This window comes from Ochotona curzoniae, unplaced genomic scaffold, assembly GCF_017591425.1.
Source record: "Ochotona curzoniae isolate NIBS_2020 unplaced genomic scaffold, NIBS_Ocur_1.0 scaffold_3208, whole genome shotgun sequence".
NCBI lineage: Eukaryota > Metazoa > Chordata > Mammalia > Lagomorpha > Ochotonidae > Ochotona > Ochotona curzoniae.
The window spans coordinates 718,615-730,711 of NW_024467106.1; the positions used below are offsets into that span (position 1 = coordinate 718,615).

Here is a 12,097-nt window from a genome sequence, read left to right on the forward strand (position 1 = left end):
TCCTGCCTGAGTCGTTGTGTGGGGGCCCTCGGCATGGGGTGTGAGGGCTGGTGCTGGGGTCATCGTGTAGGGGGCATACTGTGGGGGCTGCTCACCTGCCAGGAGCCAGCTTTTCCCATGCACAGGGAACCCCTGACTCCCATTTTGTGCCAGGGATTTCCAGGCTGAGGTCTCTGGTTCAGGGTGGAGCCCAAGGGATCCCCACCCCAACTGTGCGGTCAGTCACAGGGCAGCCCACCCCAGCTCCAGGCTGCCAAACCCTGCTGGTCATCTCAGCTCCAGGAGGTCAGAAGTGGGTGGAGACCGGCTCTCATCCTGCGTCCCACATCCCATCAGTGCAGGGAGCCTTCGCAGCCTCCTCAATTCTGTTCCCGCCGGCCAGGGCAAGCAGTCCAACCCCCAAGGAGAAAGACCTCTCCCTCGGACCAGTCTGCAGCTGAGCGCCCACCCCCACACAGGCCCCAGAGTGCCCACCCCCAGACAGCTCGCTCACCCCCACACAGGCCCAGAGAGTGGGCACCCCTCCAATTGGCCCCTGGCTCTGCTGACCAAGCTGGGAGGGAGAGGAGCGGCTGTCGCCATACTTTGGATCAGCACTGGCAACTGAGGAGGCACCTGCTATGCCAGGAGCCTGAGGGTCAAGAGTGGTGCCATCGAGGTGGGTGTGGGGCTAGTGTGGGGCACGCCGGGCTGAGCCGCCGCCTCTGACGCCAGCGTGCTCGGTAGTCAGGGGTCCTGGCTGCTCCACTTCTCATCCGACCCCTGCCGATGTGCCTGGGAAAGCAGTGGAGGGCAGCCCCAGTGCTTGGGGCCCTGCACCCATGGGGTGACCTGGATGGAGCTCCTGGCTCCCAGCCCAGCCTGGCCCAGCCTTTGGCCCCTGCACCCACGGGGTGATCCAGGTGGAGCTCCTGGCTCCCGGCCCAGCCTGGCCAAGCCCTTGGCCCCTGCACCCACGGGGTGACCCGGATGGAGCTCCTGGCCCAGCCCAGCCCTGCTACTGCAGCCCTCTGGGAACCAGCAACGAAAGACTGCTCACTTCCTCCATTCCTCTCACTGTGTCTCTGTCTTGCAAACAAATAAATCTTAGAAACTGGAGTGCAGGAGCAGCGTGTGCCCACGGACACGGGCAGCCAACTTCCCCGGGGCAGCCTGTGCGGGGTGGGCCGCCCCAGAGCTCTGAGGCCCCGCACATGGAAGCTTCTCCAGTTCGCTCCGCAGTGGCCACCACAGCCAGGGCTGGACCTGGAGCCTCCTTTGGGTCTCTCACATGAGTGCAGGGGCCCAGGCACTTGGTCTGTCCCCTGCTGCTTTCTCAGGGCGGGAAGTGGAACATCTGGGACTCGAACTGGAGTCGCGCTTGCCCAAGGTTGCACTGATGGCTGCCGTGTATCATAGACAACGAGCAGACAGAGAGAGCAGAGAAGGGCGGGCAGCTTAGGCTGAAGGAACGAGCAGGGAGAGACTCGGACAGCTCCAGCAATGGGGGATTGCATAAGGGGCCTCCCGGCTGGCCCCGACGGGAGCCATGAGGGGGAAAGCTTTAGAGGGACCCTGCACACACACAGCAGGCAAGGCGGTGTGCACACAGCACACACAGCAGGCAAGGCGGTGTGCACACGGCATACACAGCAGGCAAGGCGGTGTGCACACGGCACACAGCACACATCAGCTCAGAGGAAGTGGCCCCGCCTCCTCACTGGGGTGCAACCCGGCCATGCACCCTGCTGGAACCACCCAGTGCCATCAGCTCTGGAGGAGGGAACCTCTTCAGCCTCGGGAGCAGCAGCCAAGGAGTCGGGAGCGGTGTGTGGGGGTGGGCGGCTGGCCTGCCTAGAAGTCCACCAGACAGGGACAGTGGCCCTTGGGTCAGTGCCCATGGGGGTGGGGGCTGAGACAGCAGTAGTGTAGGAGTCCAGGCAGAGGGCCAACCCTCAGGACCCTTGGGCCCTGTGGGCACAGTGGATGGGGCTGGTTGAAATCGGCCTTGACTTTGAGAGCCAGAAGAGCGAGTGCAGGACACTACGACCTTGACAGCTGGCAACGCTGGCATGCCTGTCCCCAGGGCTGGCACATGACTGGGTGCCCTGGGCAGCCACAGGGCCCTGCCCCGCCTCTGGCTCCCTGGCTTGTCCAACAGGTTCCTCTGTCAGGCCTGGCATGACCGGCCCTCCCCCCTGGCGTACCGGCCCAGGTCATTAGCTGCAGCGAGCTGTTGTCATTTACGCAGTTCGTCTGGAAGAGCTAAGACGGGGGGCGAGGGCCGGGACCCCGGCCAGGGTTGGCGTCCCAAGCGCACACCCAAAGGAAGAGCCCACACAGGACCAACCCAGGCTTCCACGTGCCCGGCTGCCCTACTTGGCTGCTGGCTCCCTCTCTGCCAACTTGGTTTCGGGGACACTGTGGTCCCGGAGAAGCCACAGAGGCCGCCACCGACTTCCCCTGCACCTGAGGAACGAGGACCAGTGGGCACCTGTGCTGTGTCTCAGGAGGCCCAGGTTGTCGGCCTGTGGCTCAACAGGTGGACTGGACCTCCTCACCCCTGCTGTCCTGTGTGATTCGCCAGTGTGGAGAAGAGGGGATCTGGAATTGGGCTGGTGCCAGGCAGGGAGAGGCTGGGTAGGAGAGGCAGTGACTGGGATGCAGGGGTCCTGGCAGGGCACCACGTGGGGCTGAGGAGAAGGCCTCATGGCCAGCGGGCACAGTGAGGGCCAGCTTGGGCCCCTCTGCCTCTGATGCCTCATACCGCTGGCAAACAGCATGGCATCCCTGTGTGGGGCACCTCCACGGCACCCCAACCATGAGTTTCCCCTGAGTGTGTCCCCAAACATCAGATGTTTTCTGCACATGCAGGCACAGGGTGACCCCGCACAGAGCACACACGTGCACACCAGAGCGGGCACAGAGAACACACATGCACACCAGAGCGGGCACAGAGCACACACGTGCACACCAGAGCGGGAACAGAGAACACACGTGTACACCAGAGCGGGAACAGAGAACACACGTGCACACCAGAGCGGGCACAGAGAACACACGTGTACACCAGAGCGGGCACAGAGAACACACGTGCACACCAGAGCAGCACAGAGCACACATGTACACCAGAGCGGGCACAGAGCACACACGTGCACACCAGAGCGGGCACAGAGCACACACGTGCACACCAGAGCGGGCACAGAGCACACACGTGCACACCAGAGCGGGCACAGAGCACACACGTGCACACCAGAGCAGCACAGAGCACACATGTACACCAGAGCGGGCACAGAGCACACACGTGCACACCAGAGCAGCACAGAGCACACACATGCACACCAGAGCGGGCACAGAGCACACACGTGCACACCAGAGCAGCACAGAGCACACACATGCACACCAGAGCGGGCACAGAGCACACACGTGCACACCAGAGCGGGCACAGAGCACACACGTGCACACCAGAGCGGGCGTTGCTGTCATGTATGTACATTGGTACACTGTGCCGCTCACTGAGCCCCGCAGAACCAAAGGGCATGGAGAGGGACCCAGCATTTCCACGGGATCCCCACTGCCTCCCACTCTCCTGGCAGCCCTGGAGGGAGAGACAAGGGGAGCCCCCACCCCACTGGCTCCCCAGGCTGCTGGCCTGTTCCCTCCCAATCCTCTTGGTCACGCTGCAGGAACTTCCTATTAAGTCTGGGTGGAGCCAGCAGAACTGGCCAGCACCTGTGGCCGCAGCAGGAGGGGACCGGGCCCCAGGGCCCCTGCCACCCATGGGGGCTCAGTGCCCAGGTGTCCAGTGTCAGGAAGTGGCCCTGACTCAGCCCAGTGGTGCCCGGCTGACAACCCTGCCTGGGACACAGGCCATTGTGTTTCGAGGTTGCATGGTCAGAGCCCCACGTGCATGGGGTGGCAGCAAGACCCCTGGTAACATAAGGGCCACTTCTGAGGGTTCCCTGGCTCGTGGGGTCACAGGATGCTGACAGCAGGGAACGCAAGGAACCCTCCCCACCCACAGCTGTGTGCACCCCAACACCTCCTCCCCCACACAGCTGTGCACCCCAACACCTCCCTGCCCCACACAGCTGTGCACCCCAACGCCTCCCTCCCCCACAGCTGTGCACCCCAACACCTCCCTGCCCCACACAGCTGTGCACCCCAACACCTCCCTCCCCCACACAGCTGTGTGCACCCCAACGCCTCCCTCCCCCACACAGCTGTGTGCACCCCAACACCTCCCCGCCCCACACAGCTGTGTGCACCCCAACACCTCCCCGCCCATAGCTGTGTGCACCCCAACACCTCCCCGCCCCACACAGCTGTGTGCACCCCAACACCTCCCTCCCCCACACAGCTGTGCACCCCAACACCTCCCTCCCCCACAGCTGTGTGCACCCCAACACCTCCCTCCCCCACACAGCTGTGCACCCCAACACCTCCCTGCCCCACACAGCTGTGCACCCCAACGCCTCCCTCCCCCACAGCTGTGCACCCCAACACCTCCCTCCCCCACAGCTGTGTGCACCCCAACGCCTCCCTCCCCCACAGCTGTGCACCCCAACACCTCCCTCCCCCACACAGCTGTGTGCACCCCAACACCTCCCTGCCCATAGCTGTGCACCCCAACGCCTCCCTCCCCCACACAGCTGTGCACCCCAACACCTCCCTGCCCCACGCAGCTGTGCACCCCAACACCTCCCTCCCCCACACAGCTGTGCACCCCAACGCCTCCCTCCCAGAGGCCCCATGTGCACGGGGATGCTGAGCGCAGAGGGTCCCGCCCACCTGCACCCACCCTGGCCCAGGGGTGCTGGGGTTTGTACCCTGTAAAGATGGCTGAGTCCCCTGGCCCTGACCTTTTCAGGGGAGCCCATGGCCTGGGGCTGCCCAAATCCCTGGCCAGATGCCCACTCTGCAAACATTTGGATGCCGGGTGACGCAGGTGCCAGGGGCAGGCTGGCACATATATGGGCAGCCAGGGCTCCCTCTGCCACAGTGAAGATGCCAACCTTGCCGCTGCTGTTCCTCAGCCTTGGGCTGGGCCTGGCCAGGGCCCAGCAGGACGAGAGCCAGGTGCCCGCACAGCCTGGCTTCCATCCTAAGCAGGTGGGGCTCCCAGGGACCCCAGCAGGAGCGCAGAGAAGCACCCCGGGGTCCCCAGGCCTCTCCTGGACCCTGTCCCCGCCATGCCCTGTGCACCCCCACCACCTGCAGGACCCTGCACGGTGGCAGCTCACCCAGCTTCACACAAGACCTGGGACTCTCATCCTTCCTCCTGTGGCTGCCCCGAACCCCAGTCCCCCAGGCTCCAGCCCGAGGGACAAGGCCCCCAGCAGGCAGCCATGGGGGACTGGGAGGGGTCTCCAGGACAACTAGGACACGGTGGGGTGTGCGCCCTTCACCCTGCTGCACGCCCAGCCCTGTCACCGCCGGCCCGCGCTGCGAGAGGCCATGGTCAGCATGCACCCCACCCCGCAGGTGGAGGGCTTCTGGTATACCAGGCAGCTGGGCTCCACTGACCGCTCAGTCATCGAGGAGGGCGGCTCCTACCGCTGCTACATGTCCAGCATCCGGGTCCTGGACAACGGCAATGTGAACGTCACCTACTTCCACAGGTGAGGCCGCCCAGGGTCCCTCTCCGAGAGCCTGCAGCTGCTCCGGCTCACCATGCCTGGGGAGGACCCACAGTCCTGCTCGGGTCCCCGAGGCCATGCCCTGGTGCCTGCCAGGGACACCTCGTAGACAAGCTGCCTCCTCCGCAGACAGAACGGCAGGTGTGTGGAGGACTTCTACATGGGGGAGCCCACGGGCAGCCCAGGCCGCTACACCTTCCAGTGTAAGTGTCAGCGCCCAGCACCTTTGCCCTGAGGCAGCTGCAGAGCCTGGTGGAAGGTTCTGGAAGAGGTGGGGAGGGGAGGAGGAAGGTGGTCAAGGGGAGATGGCACAGCCTTGGCAGCCATGCTCCCCAAGGTAAAAAAATCCCAGGGCAGGGGTTCCCCAGCTGCTACCCAGGCCGGCAGAACTCCCTGTAAAATGTGGGGGTGCCCCTTCCACTGAGACGTCTAGGAGGTGGGGTAGGGGACAGGCCTGGGGTCCCCCAGTTTCCAGGCCCTGAAACAGGAGCTTCCCAGGCCGGGAGGTGAGGGGGCTCGCGCCACCTGACCCTGGGCTGTGGTGACCCCGTCCGTCACCGTGAAGAGGTCCCCAGCACGCCTCCTGCTGCGTCTACTGCCCCCTCAAACCCAGAGACAGACAGAGGCCTAGGGGCTGGGTCACAGCTGGCCCGGGAGGCCGGCAGGACGGGGCGGCCTGGGCTGAGCCAGAGGCGGGGGCTCCCTGGCCCCACCGAGGCTCCTCCGCTGTCCGTTCCAGATGAAGGCCTCAACTACCTCACCTTCGTGGCCGTCGGGGACGACTTCGTGGTCATAGACTTGGAGAACCACAAGGACAGTGGCCAGCTCATTGTGGCCGAGCTGCACAGTGGGTGTCGCTTCGCCGCAGGGTACCGGGCAGGGGCTGGGGCAGGGCCCTGGAGCTGCCCTGAGCCGGCCAGGGGTAGCGGAGAGAGGGGCCGTGCCCTCCCGCCTCATGCCTACTCTTGCGGGTGCAGGTCGGACTCCCCTGGCCAGTGAGCTGGGGCAGCAGGCCTACGACGGGCACACGCACCGCCGGGGCATCCAGCCTGGGGACATAGTGGACCTCACTGCTGACCGTAAGCTGCCTGAGGCTCAGACCTGAGCTGGGGCCCATGGGTGTTGGGGTGTGGCTGGGACAGAAAAGGGTGCCCTGGGTGCTGGGGTGTGGCTGGGACAGAGGGGGGTTCCCGGGGGGCTGGGGTGTGGCTGGAACAGAGGGGGTACCCTGGGTGCTGGGGTGTGGCTGGGACAGACAAGCAGTGGGTCAGCGACCTCTGGCCTCTCTCTGGCAGCGGCAAGGTGCAGCGCCTCCAGCCCATAGGTGAGTGGCAGCTGCAGCCCCCAGGGGCATGCGGGGCAGCGGGGCGATCCTCTGGACCCAGCAGCTCTGCCTGGACTCAGGGTCCCGGGCAGGGTCTCAGCTGCCTGCTGCCCCTTAGCCTTCAGGCCCCTGGGAAGCTGACCCCCCACTCACTCCTGGCTCCAGGTTTCCCACAGAGGGTGGTGGGCCTGAAGTCCCCCTAAACCCCTCATTTCCCCAAGGCTCCAGAGTGGGGTCAGAGCCAGGTCCCCCAGGCCTCTTCCAGCCAGGAGCCGGAAGGCTGTGGCACTGGGTGCAGCTGGTGGAGGGCCAGGGCCGCGTCTCCAGGCCGGGACCCCTGTCCAGGGGCTGAGTGCTCCTGCTCCCAGGAGTGTGGTACCCGACTGAGTGTCTGGCATCCCCCCAGGTCCTGCTCCTGGAGCCCCCCGCCTGTGCGCTGTGCCTCCACCCCACGCCCCCTGCCCCTCCCCCTGCAATAAACACAACACCATACCCTCTGCACCACCGCCTCCTCCTCTGTGGCCAGGGCCTCCCCTGGGACCGGGGACAGACGGCCCTGCCGCTGGGACCCCTGAGACCGGGGACAGACGGCCCTGTCGCTGGGACCGCTGGGACTGGGGACAGACGGCCCTGCCGCTGGGACCGGGGACAGACCAGGGTGCACTGTGCCGACAGCAACCTGAGCCAGGCTCAGGCACCTCACCAGCGTCTCCTCGGTCCCTGCTCCCTAGGCCGCAGTCACAGGTGATCGGCCTCACGTCCAGCCCAGCCTGCCAGTGTGACCAGGACCTGGCCAGGCCCGTACTGGGCCAGAGCAAGGATAGCCAAGATTAGCAGAGACACTAACCCCAGGCCCTGACCCCTCCCTTCCCGGGAAGGAGGCCTGGGGAGACCCCCTCCCCAGGGCGCGGGGCTCAGCCCCCCACTTATGAGGCTGTGTGGGTCTGTGTGTGGGCGTGACCCTGTGGAGGCCAGTACCCACCCCGCGCGGGGCGGCCGCCATCTGGAGGAAGTCACTGCCGGGAGAGCACGCCTTTATTGGGCCTGCGCGGGCGGGCTCTCTGCCCAGCACCAGCTCCGGGCTGGCCGGCCCCTCTGGTGCCCTCGCGCCGCCAGCAAGCAACGGAGAAGCCTCTGGGAGCTCCGGGCACGTCGGGGCGCTCACCAGCCGTCACCACCCGCGCCGCGGCTGCTGGGCCACCTTGACGTAGCGGATCTGGGGCGGCGGGTTGAAGGTGGTGTCCCAGCCGTACTCGGGGGACAGCAGCTTGCTGGGTTTGTGCACAAAGAAGTATTTGTTGAGGTGCCGCTCGTAGGTGCTGTTGAGGCCGGCTTGGAAGTCGTGCGCCGCGCCCCGCAGGTACTCATCGATGAAGTCCAGCAGGCGCAGGGGCGTGCCGCCCACCAGGGCGCCGTCGTAGTAGAAGTCGCCCTGGCCGAAGGGGATGTAGGCGGCCGAGGCTGGCCGCCGCTCGTACGGCAGGTTCCTGGTGCCGTGGAAGTACCACCAGGCGTGCAGCCGCGCCACCGAGGCGCCCAGCACCTCGGCGCCCACAGCGCTCTGGATGAGCTGCTCGGCCGTGGCGCTGAACAGGAACTGGACCTCGTGCTGGATGCGCTGCACGATGTGCTCGCCCAGGCTGCGCATACGCCACAGCTGCGCCTCCGGCCACGCGTGCTGGCCGCCCATGTCCAGCGTGCGCAGCGCGCGCAGCGGGCCCAGGCGCAGGTCCTGCAGCGCCAGGTCCCCGTCGCTCAGCACGTAGAACACCACCCTGTGGCCCGCCAGGAAGTGCGCGTCCGCCAGCCGCAGGAACAGCAGCAGCGACTCCTCTGCAAAGCTGGAGGCGCAGACCACGGTGGGCGAGGGGAGGACGGCGCGGCCAGCCCCCGCCCGGGCCTGGGGGCGAGGCCGCGGGCGCCCACCTGCCCACGGCGAACACGGCCAGGCCCACCGTGAGGTTCTGCCGCCGGTAGAACTTCTCCAGGGCTTGTGTGTCGAAGGTGCCGTCCCACACGACGGGCGCCAGCCACGGGGTGGTCGTGATGACATCCGGGCGCTTCCTGCGGAACCCCCAGACGCGGGAGGGACCCCTCATCCCCAGCCCCTGGAGGGGGGCAGGACCGGAGCCCTTTTACAAGCGGGCCGGGGGGACTGGCTTGAGACTGGGGGTGGGGCAGCAGCGCCCGTCCCACCAGTTCTCTGCCCGCTGCTCCACTTCCTGCAGGCTCCCTCTCGGGCGCCTGGGAGGTGGCAGCTGATGGCCCCCCCCCGATGGGTGGGCTTCAGCCTGAGCAATGAGCTGGATGGGAAACAGCTGGGACTCGAACCTGCACCCATACGGGATGCTACTGTTGCGAGTGGCAGTTTAACCCGCTGTGCCCTGTCATAGACAAGCACACGTGGAGGGGAGAGTGTTGTTACTGGCACCGAATGTCCGGCCAGCCTCCAGTGGCATGGTGGGAAGCGGGCAGAGGCTGCCAGGAAGGCCGTGCTCGGGGCCTGGCTGCCTCCATGGAGACCGTCCCAGGCAGCCTGGCATGCTGGCGGAAGCTTCCGGCCCAGCTGAGGGTCCGGGGCTCACCCTCGGGACGCCTCCCCGGGCAGCGGCCCGGCCACTCAGGGACACCCCTGTTCCTTCAGACCAAGGCAGGGCAGCCCTTACCTGGGGTCAAACCAGTCTGCGAGCCGGAGCTCCAGGTGCCGGCCCCTGGGGACAGGGAGAGCTGGGTTACCCCGTGCCCCAGCCCATGGGGAGCACCAGCAGGCAGTGCCTCTCCGTCCGTGGGGGCAGCCATGCCAGGCAGGGCCCTCACGGGGAGAGGGTGGTGAGGAAGACTCTGGCTGTTGGGTGGAAGGCTTTAGAAAGGTCGAAGGCAGGGTTGGTGTTTGAGTGACTGCGACACTAGCAGGTTCCAGTCCTGGCTGCCGCACTTCCCACACAGCCCACTGCCCGGGGCGGCTCACGGGGACCTGAGGTGGTGCCGGAGCGTCGTCAGGGACACCACCAAGGCGGTCAGCAGCAGCATCCTGCTCCTGGAGCGCATCCCAGCCTGGCAACCTGGGCGCCACTGGCCCCAGGGGCTTGCTTCTAGAATGTTCTGCCTGCTGGAGGGAGGTGGGGCCGAGTGTCTCCCAGCCCCGGGCCGCTGTCCACGCTGCGGCCTGTAGAGAGCCTGCAGGCTGGGAGAATGGAATCAGGGTGTGGGGGGCTGTGCCCCTGAACAGGGTGGGAGTCCGCAGGTCGCGCCCCTGAACGAGGTGGAGGCTGAGTTAGACAGTGGCCTGTTTCTACAAGGAGACCCCCAGGCGGCATTGGGCGGCTCCATGAGGCTTCACCACTGGCTCCCCTTCCATAGCCCCCGCCCTCAGCTTCCCAGAAGGATCGGGCGGCGGCCGGCTCCCCACCCCCGGTTCTGGGGTGCCCCGCGTCTGAGTCGGGCTCCCCGCCTCACGTGGCGCCTCTCCCCGCCGCCCAAGCCCCCTCACCTGGCCTGGGCGCCGAGGTCAGCCGAGGTCAGCCGAGGTCAGCCGAGGTGGGGTCCGCGTCTTGCAGGTGCAGCGCTCCGGCCCCAGTCTTCTGTCGCCACGACGTCACCGGACTCCTTTGATGACGCAAGCGCGCGGACCTGCTGCAGAACCTGCTGGGGTCCAACGGGGCTCTGTGTGAGTGGGCGTGGGCGGGACGCCCTCCGTCTGCCCCGTTTGTAATGCGGGGAGCCGGGAGCCCACCGAGCCTGCAGGCGGCCGTGAACCCAGGCGGGTGGACGCAGCCCAGGCGGGTGGACGCTGCCCAGGTGGGTGGACACAGCCCAGGCGGGTGGACGCTGCCCAGGCGGCCGTGAACCCAGGCAGGTGGACGCCGCCCAGGCGGGTGGACGCCGCCCAGGTGGGTGGACGCAGCCCAGGCAGGTGGACGCAGCCCAGGCCTGGCATCCACGTGGAGATCCTGGGCGGAGCTCCTGCCTTCTGCCTGGCCCAGCTCTGGCTGCTCTGGCCATCGGGGGAGAGTGAGCCAGCCCAGCTGGCAGTCGGCTGGCACTGTCCCCTGTGCATTTTAGTTTGAGTCTGAAATTGTCCCCAAAGCTTGGGGGAGCGCTGTCCTTCGCAGGCCGAGACGCGGCTTGAGGCCGGCCTCTGGCGCCACCTGCTGTCGTCGGTGACTGTCCAGCCTCCGCCTGCCCCACGGGGTCCCGATCCGCTCCACCACGGAGTTCCACAAAGTCCACAGAGAAATGGAATTACAAGGAAAGCTTATTCTGAGGCAGACACTCAAAGAGGCCAGCACTGTGCGTGCGGCACCAGCATTCCACACGGGCGCCGGTTCAAGCCCCGGCTGCTCCACTTCCCATCCAGCTCCCTGCCTGTGGCCTGGGAAAGCAGCAGAGGCTGGGCCGAGCGCTTGGGACCCTGTGTCCACAGGGGAGACCCCGAGGGAGCTCCTGGCTTCAGTCTGGCCTTTTGGAGGAGTGGGCCAGCGATGGAAGACGGTATCCCCACACTGCAGAACTTGGGCTTCTATACAAGTTTTTAAGGGGCTTTGCTGAGGGTGGCACTTCCTGCCAGGCACGGCAATGAGGAGGCCAGGTGGCCGCGGAGAAGCAGGCTGGGCTGGCTGGGGCAGGCCGACCACGCGCCACCGTCCTCCTTTCTGGCACGCTGACCTCCAACCACACAAGGCTCTGATGTGGGAGCCATGTCCGTCTGCGTGCCCACTTCCCGCCACTGTGGCCTATGCCCAGGGTCACCCTGTCCCCATCCCGGGCCCAGGAAGCTGCCTCCTGCCTCCGTGTCCACCCCTGCTCTCCTTCCTCCCCCCGCCAGGAAGAGGCCAGGCCGCAGCTGGAGGACAGGCCCACATCTCCCAAAACCCTCACCCCACATTCAGCAGTGCATCCCAGTCAGGCAGGCCCGGGCTGGACACCACGTGGGCCTGGGGACTGCTCTTCCTCACCTCGAGGTGGGGGCAGCGTCCACAGGCCCCCTCTCCCAGGTCTCCGAGGGCGGTGGCCGTGGGGGCTCTGACCGCAGGCCCAGGCACACAGGATGTGTGTGGAGCGGGGCGGAGGCCATAAGGGCGGCTGCGGGGCGAGGCACAGGGGAACGATGGCGCTGTCGCTTCTGGGGCTGCTGGGGCTGCTGGGGCTGTGGCCGGGG

General features: G+C 66.7%; 2 protein-coding genes across 2 annotated transcripts; one reads left to right on the plus strand and one right to left on the minus strand.

The window, feature by feature from the left end:
- The first annotated feature begins 4,978 nt into the window (after positions 1–4,978).
- Positions 4,979–6,945, plus strand: LOC121144801 (major allergen Equ c 1-like). The gene is made up of 6 exons (XM_040963335.1): positions 4,979–5,088; positions 5,461–5,597; positions 5,745–5,818; positions 6,355–6,462; positions 6,593–6,694; positions 6,911–6,945. The coding sequence occupies exons 1-6, from the start codon at positions 4,984–4,986 to the stop codon at positions 6,937–6,939; spliced, it is 555 nt and encodes a 184-aa protein (XP_040819269.1). The 5' UTR covers positions 4,979–4,983; the 3' UTR covers positions 6,940–6,945.
- Positions 6,946–8,110: 1,165 nt separating this feature from the next.
- On the minus strand, positions 8,111–12,013 carry GLT6D1 (glycosyltransferase 6 domain containing 1). Its single transcript, XM_041004612.1, has 4 exons — positions 11,895–12,013; positions 9,606–9,650; positions 8,866–9,003; positions 8,111–8,780 (listed from the first exon to the last, which is right to left on the minus strand). Exons 1-4 carry the CDS (start codon positions 12,011–12,013, stop codon positions 8,111–8,113), a joined length of 972 nt encoding a protein of 323 aa, XP_040860546.1.
- Positions 12,014–12,097: the final 84 nt, after the last annotated feature.

Coding starts and splice junctions, on each gene's coding strand:
- LOC121144801 (XM_040963335.1), top strand. CDS start 4,984: ATGCCAACCTTGCCGCTGCTGTTCCTCAGCCTTGGGCTGGGCCTGGCC. Junction 5,089..5,460: donor CTGGCTTCCATCCTAAGCAG/GTGGGGCTCCCA, acceptor CCCACCCCGCAG/GTGGAGGGCTTCTGGTATAC. Junction 5,819..6,354: donor AGGCCGCTACACCTTCCAGT/GTAAGTGTCAGC, acceptor TGTCCGTTCCAG/ATGAAGGCCTCAACTACCTC.
- GLT6D1 (XM_041004612.1), bottom strand. CDS start 12,013: ATGGCCTCCGCCCCGCTCCACACACATCCTGTGTGCCTGGGCCTGCGG. Junction 9,004..9,605: donor GCAGACTGGTTTGACCCCAG/GTAAGGGCTGCC, acceptor GGGGTTCCGCAG/GAAGCGCCCGGATGTCATCA. Junction 8,781..8,865: donor GCCGTGTTCGCCGTGGGCAG/GTGGGCGCCCGC, acceptor CTGCGCCTCCAG/CTTTGCAGAGGAGTCGCTGC.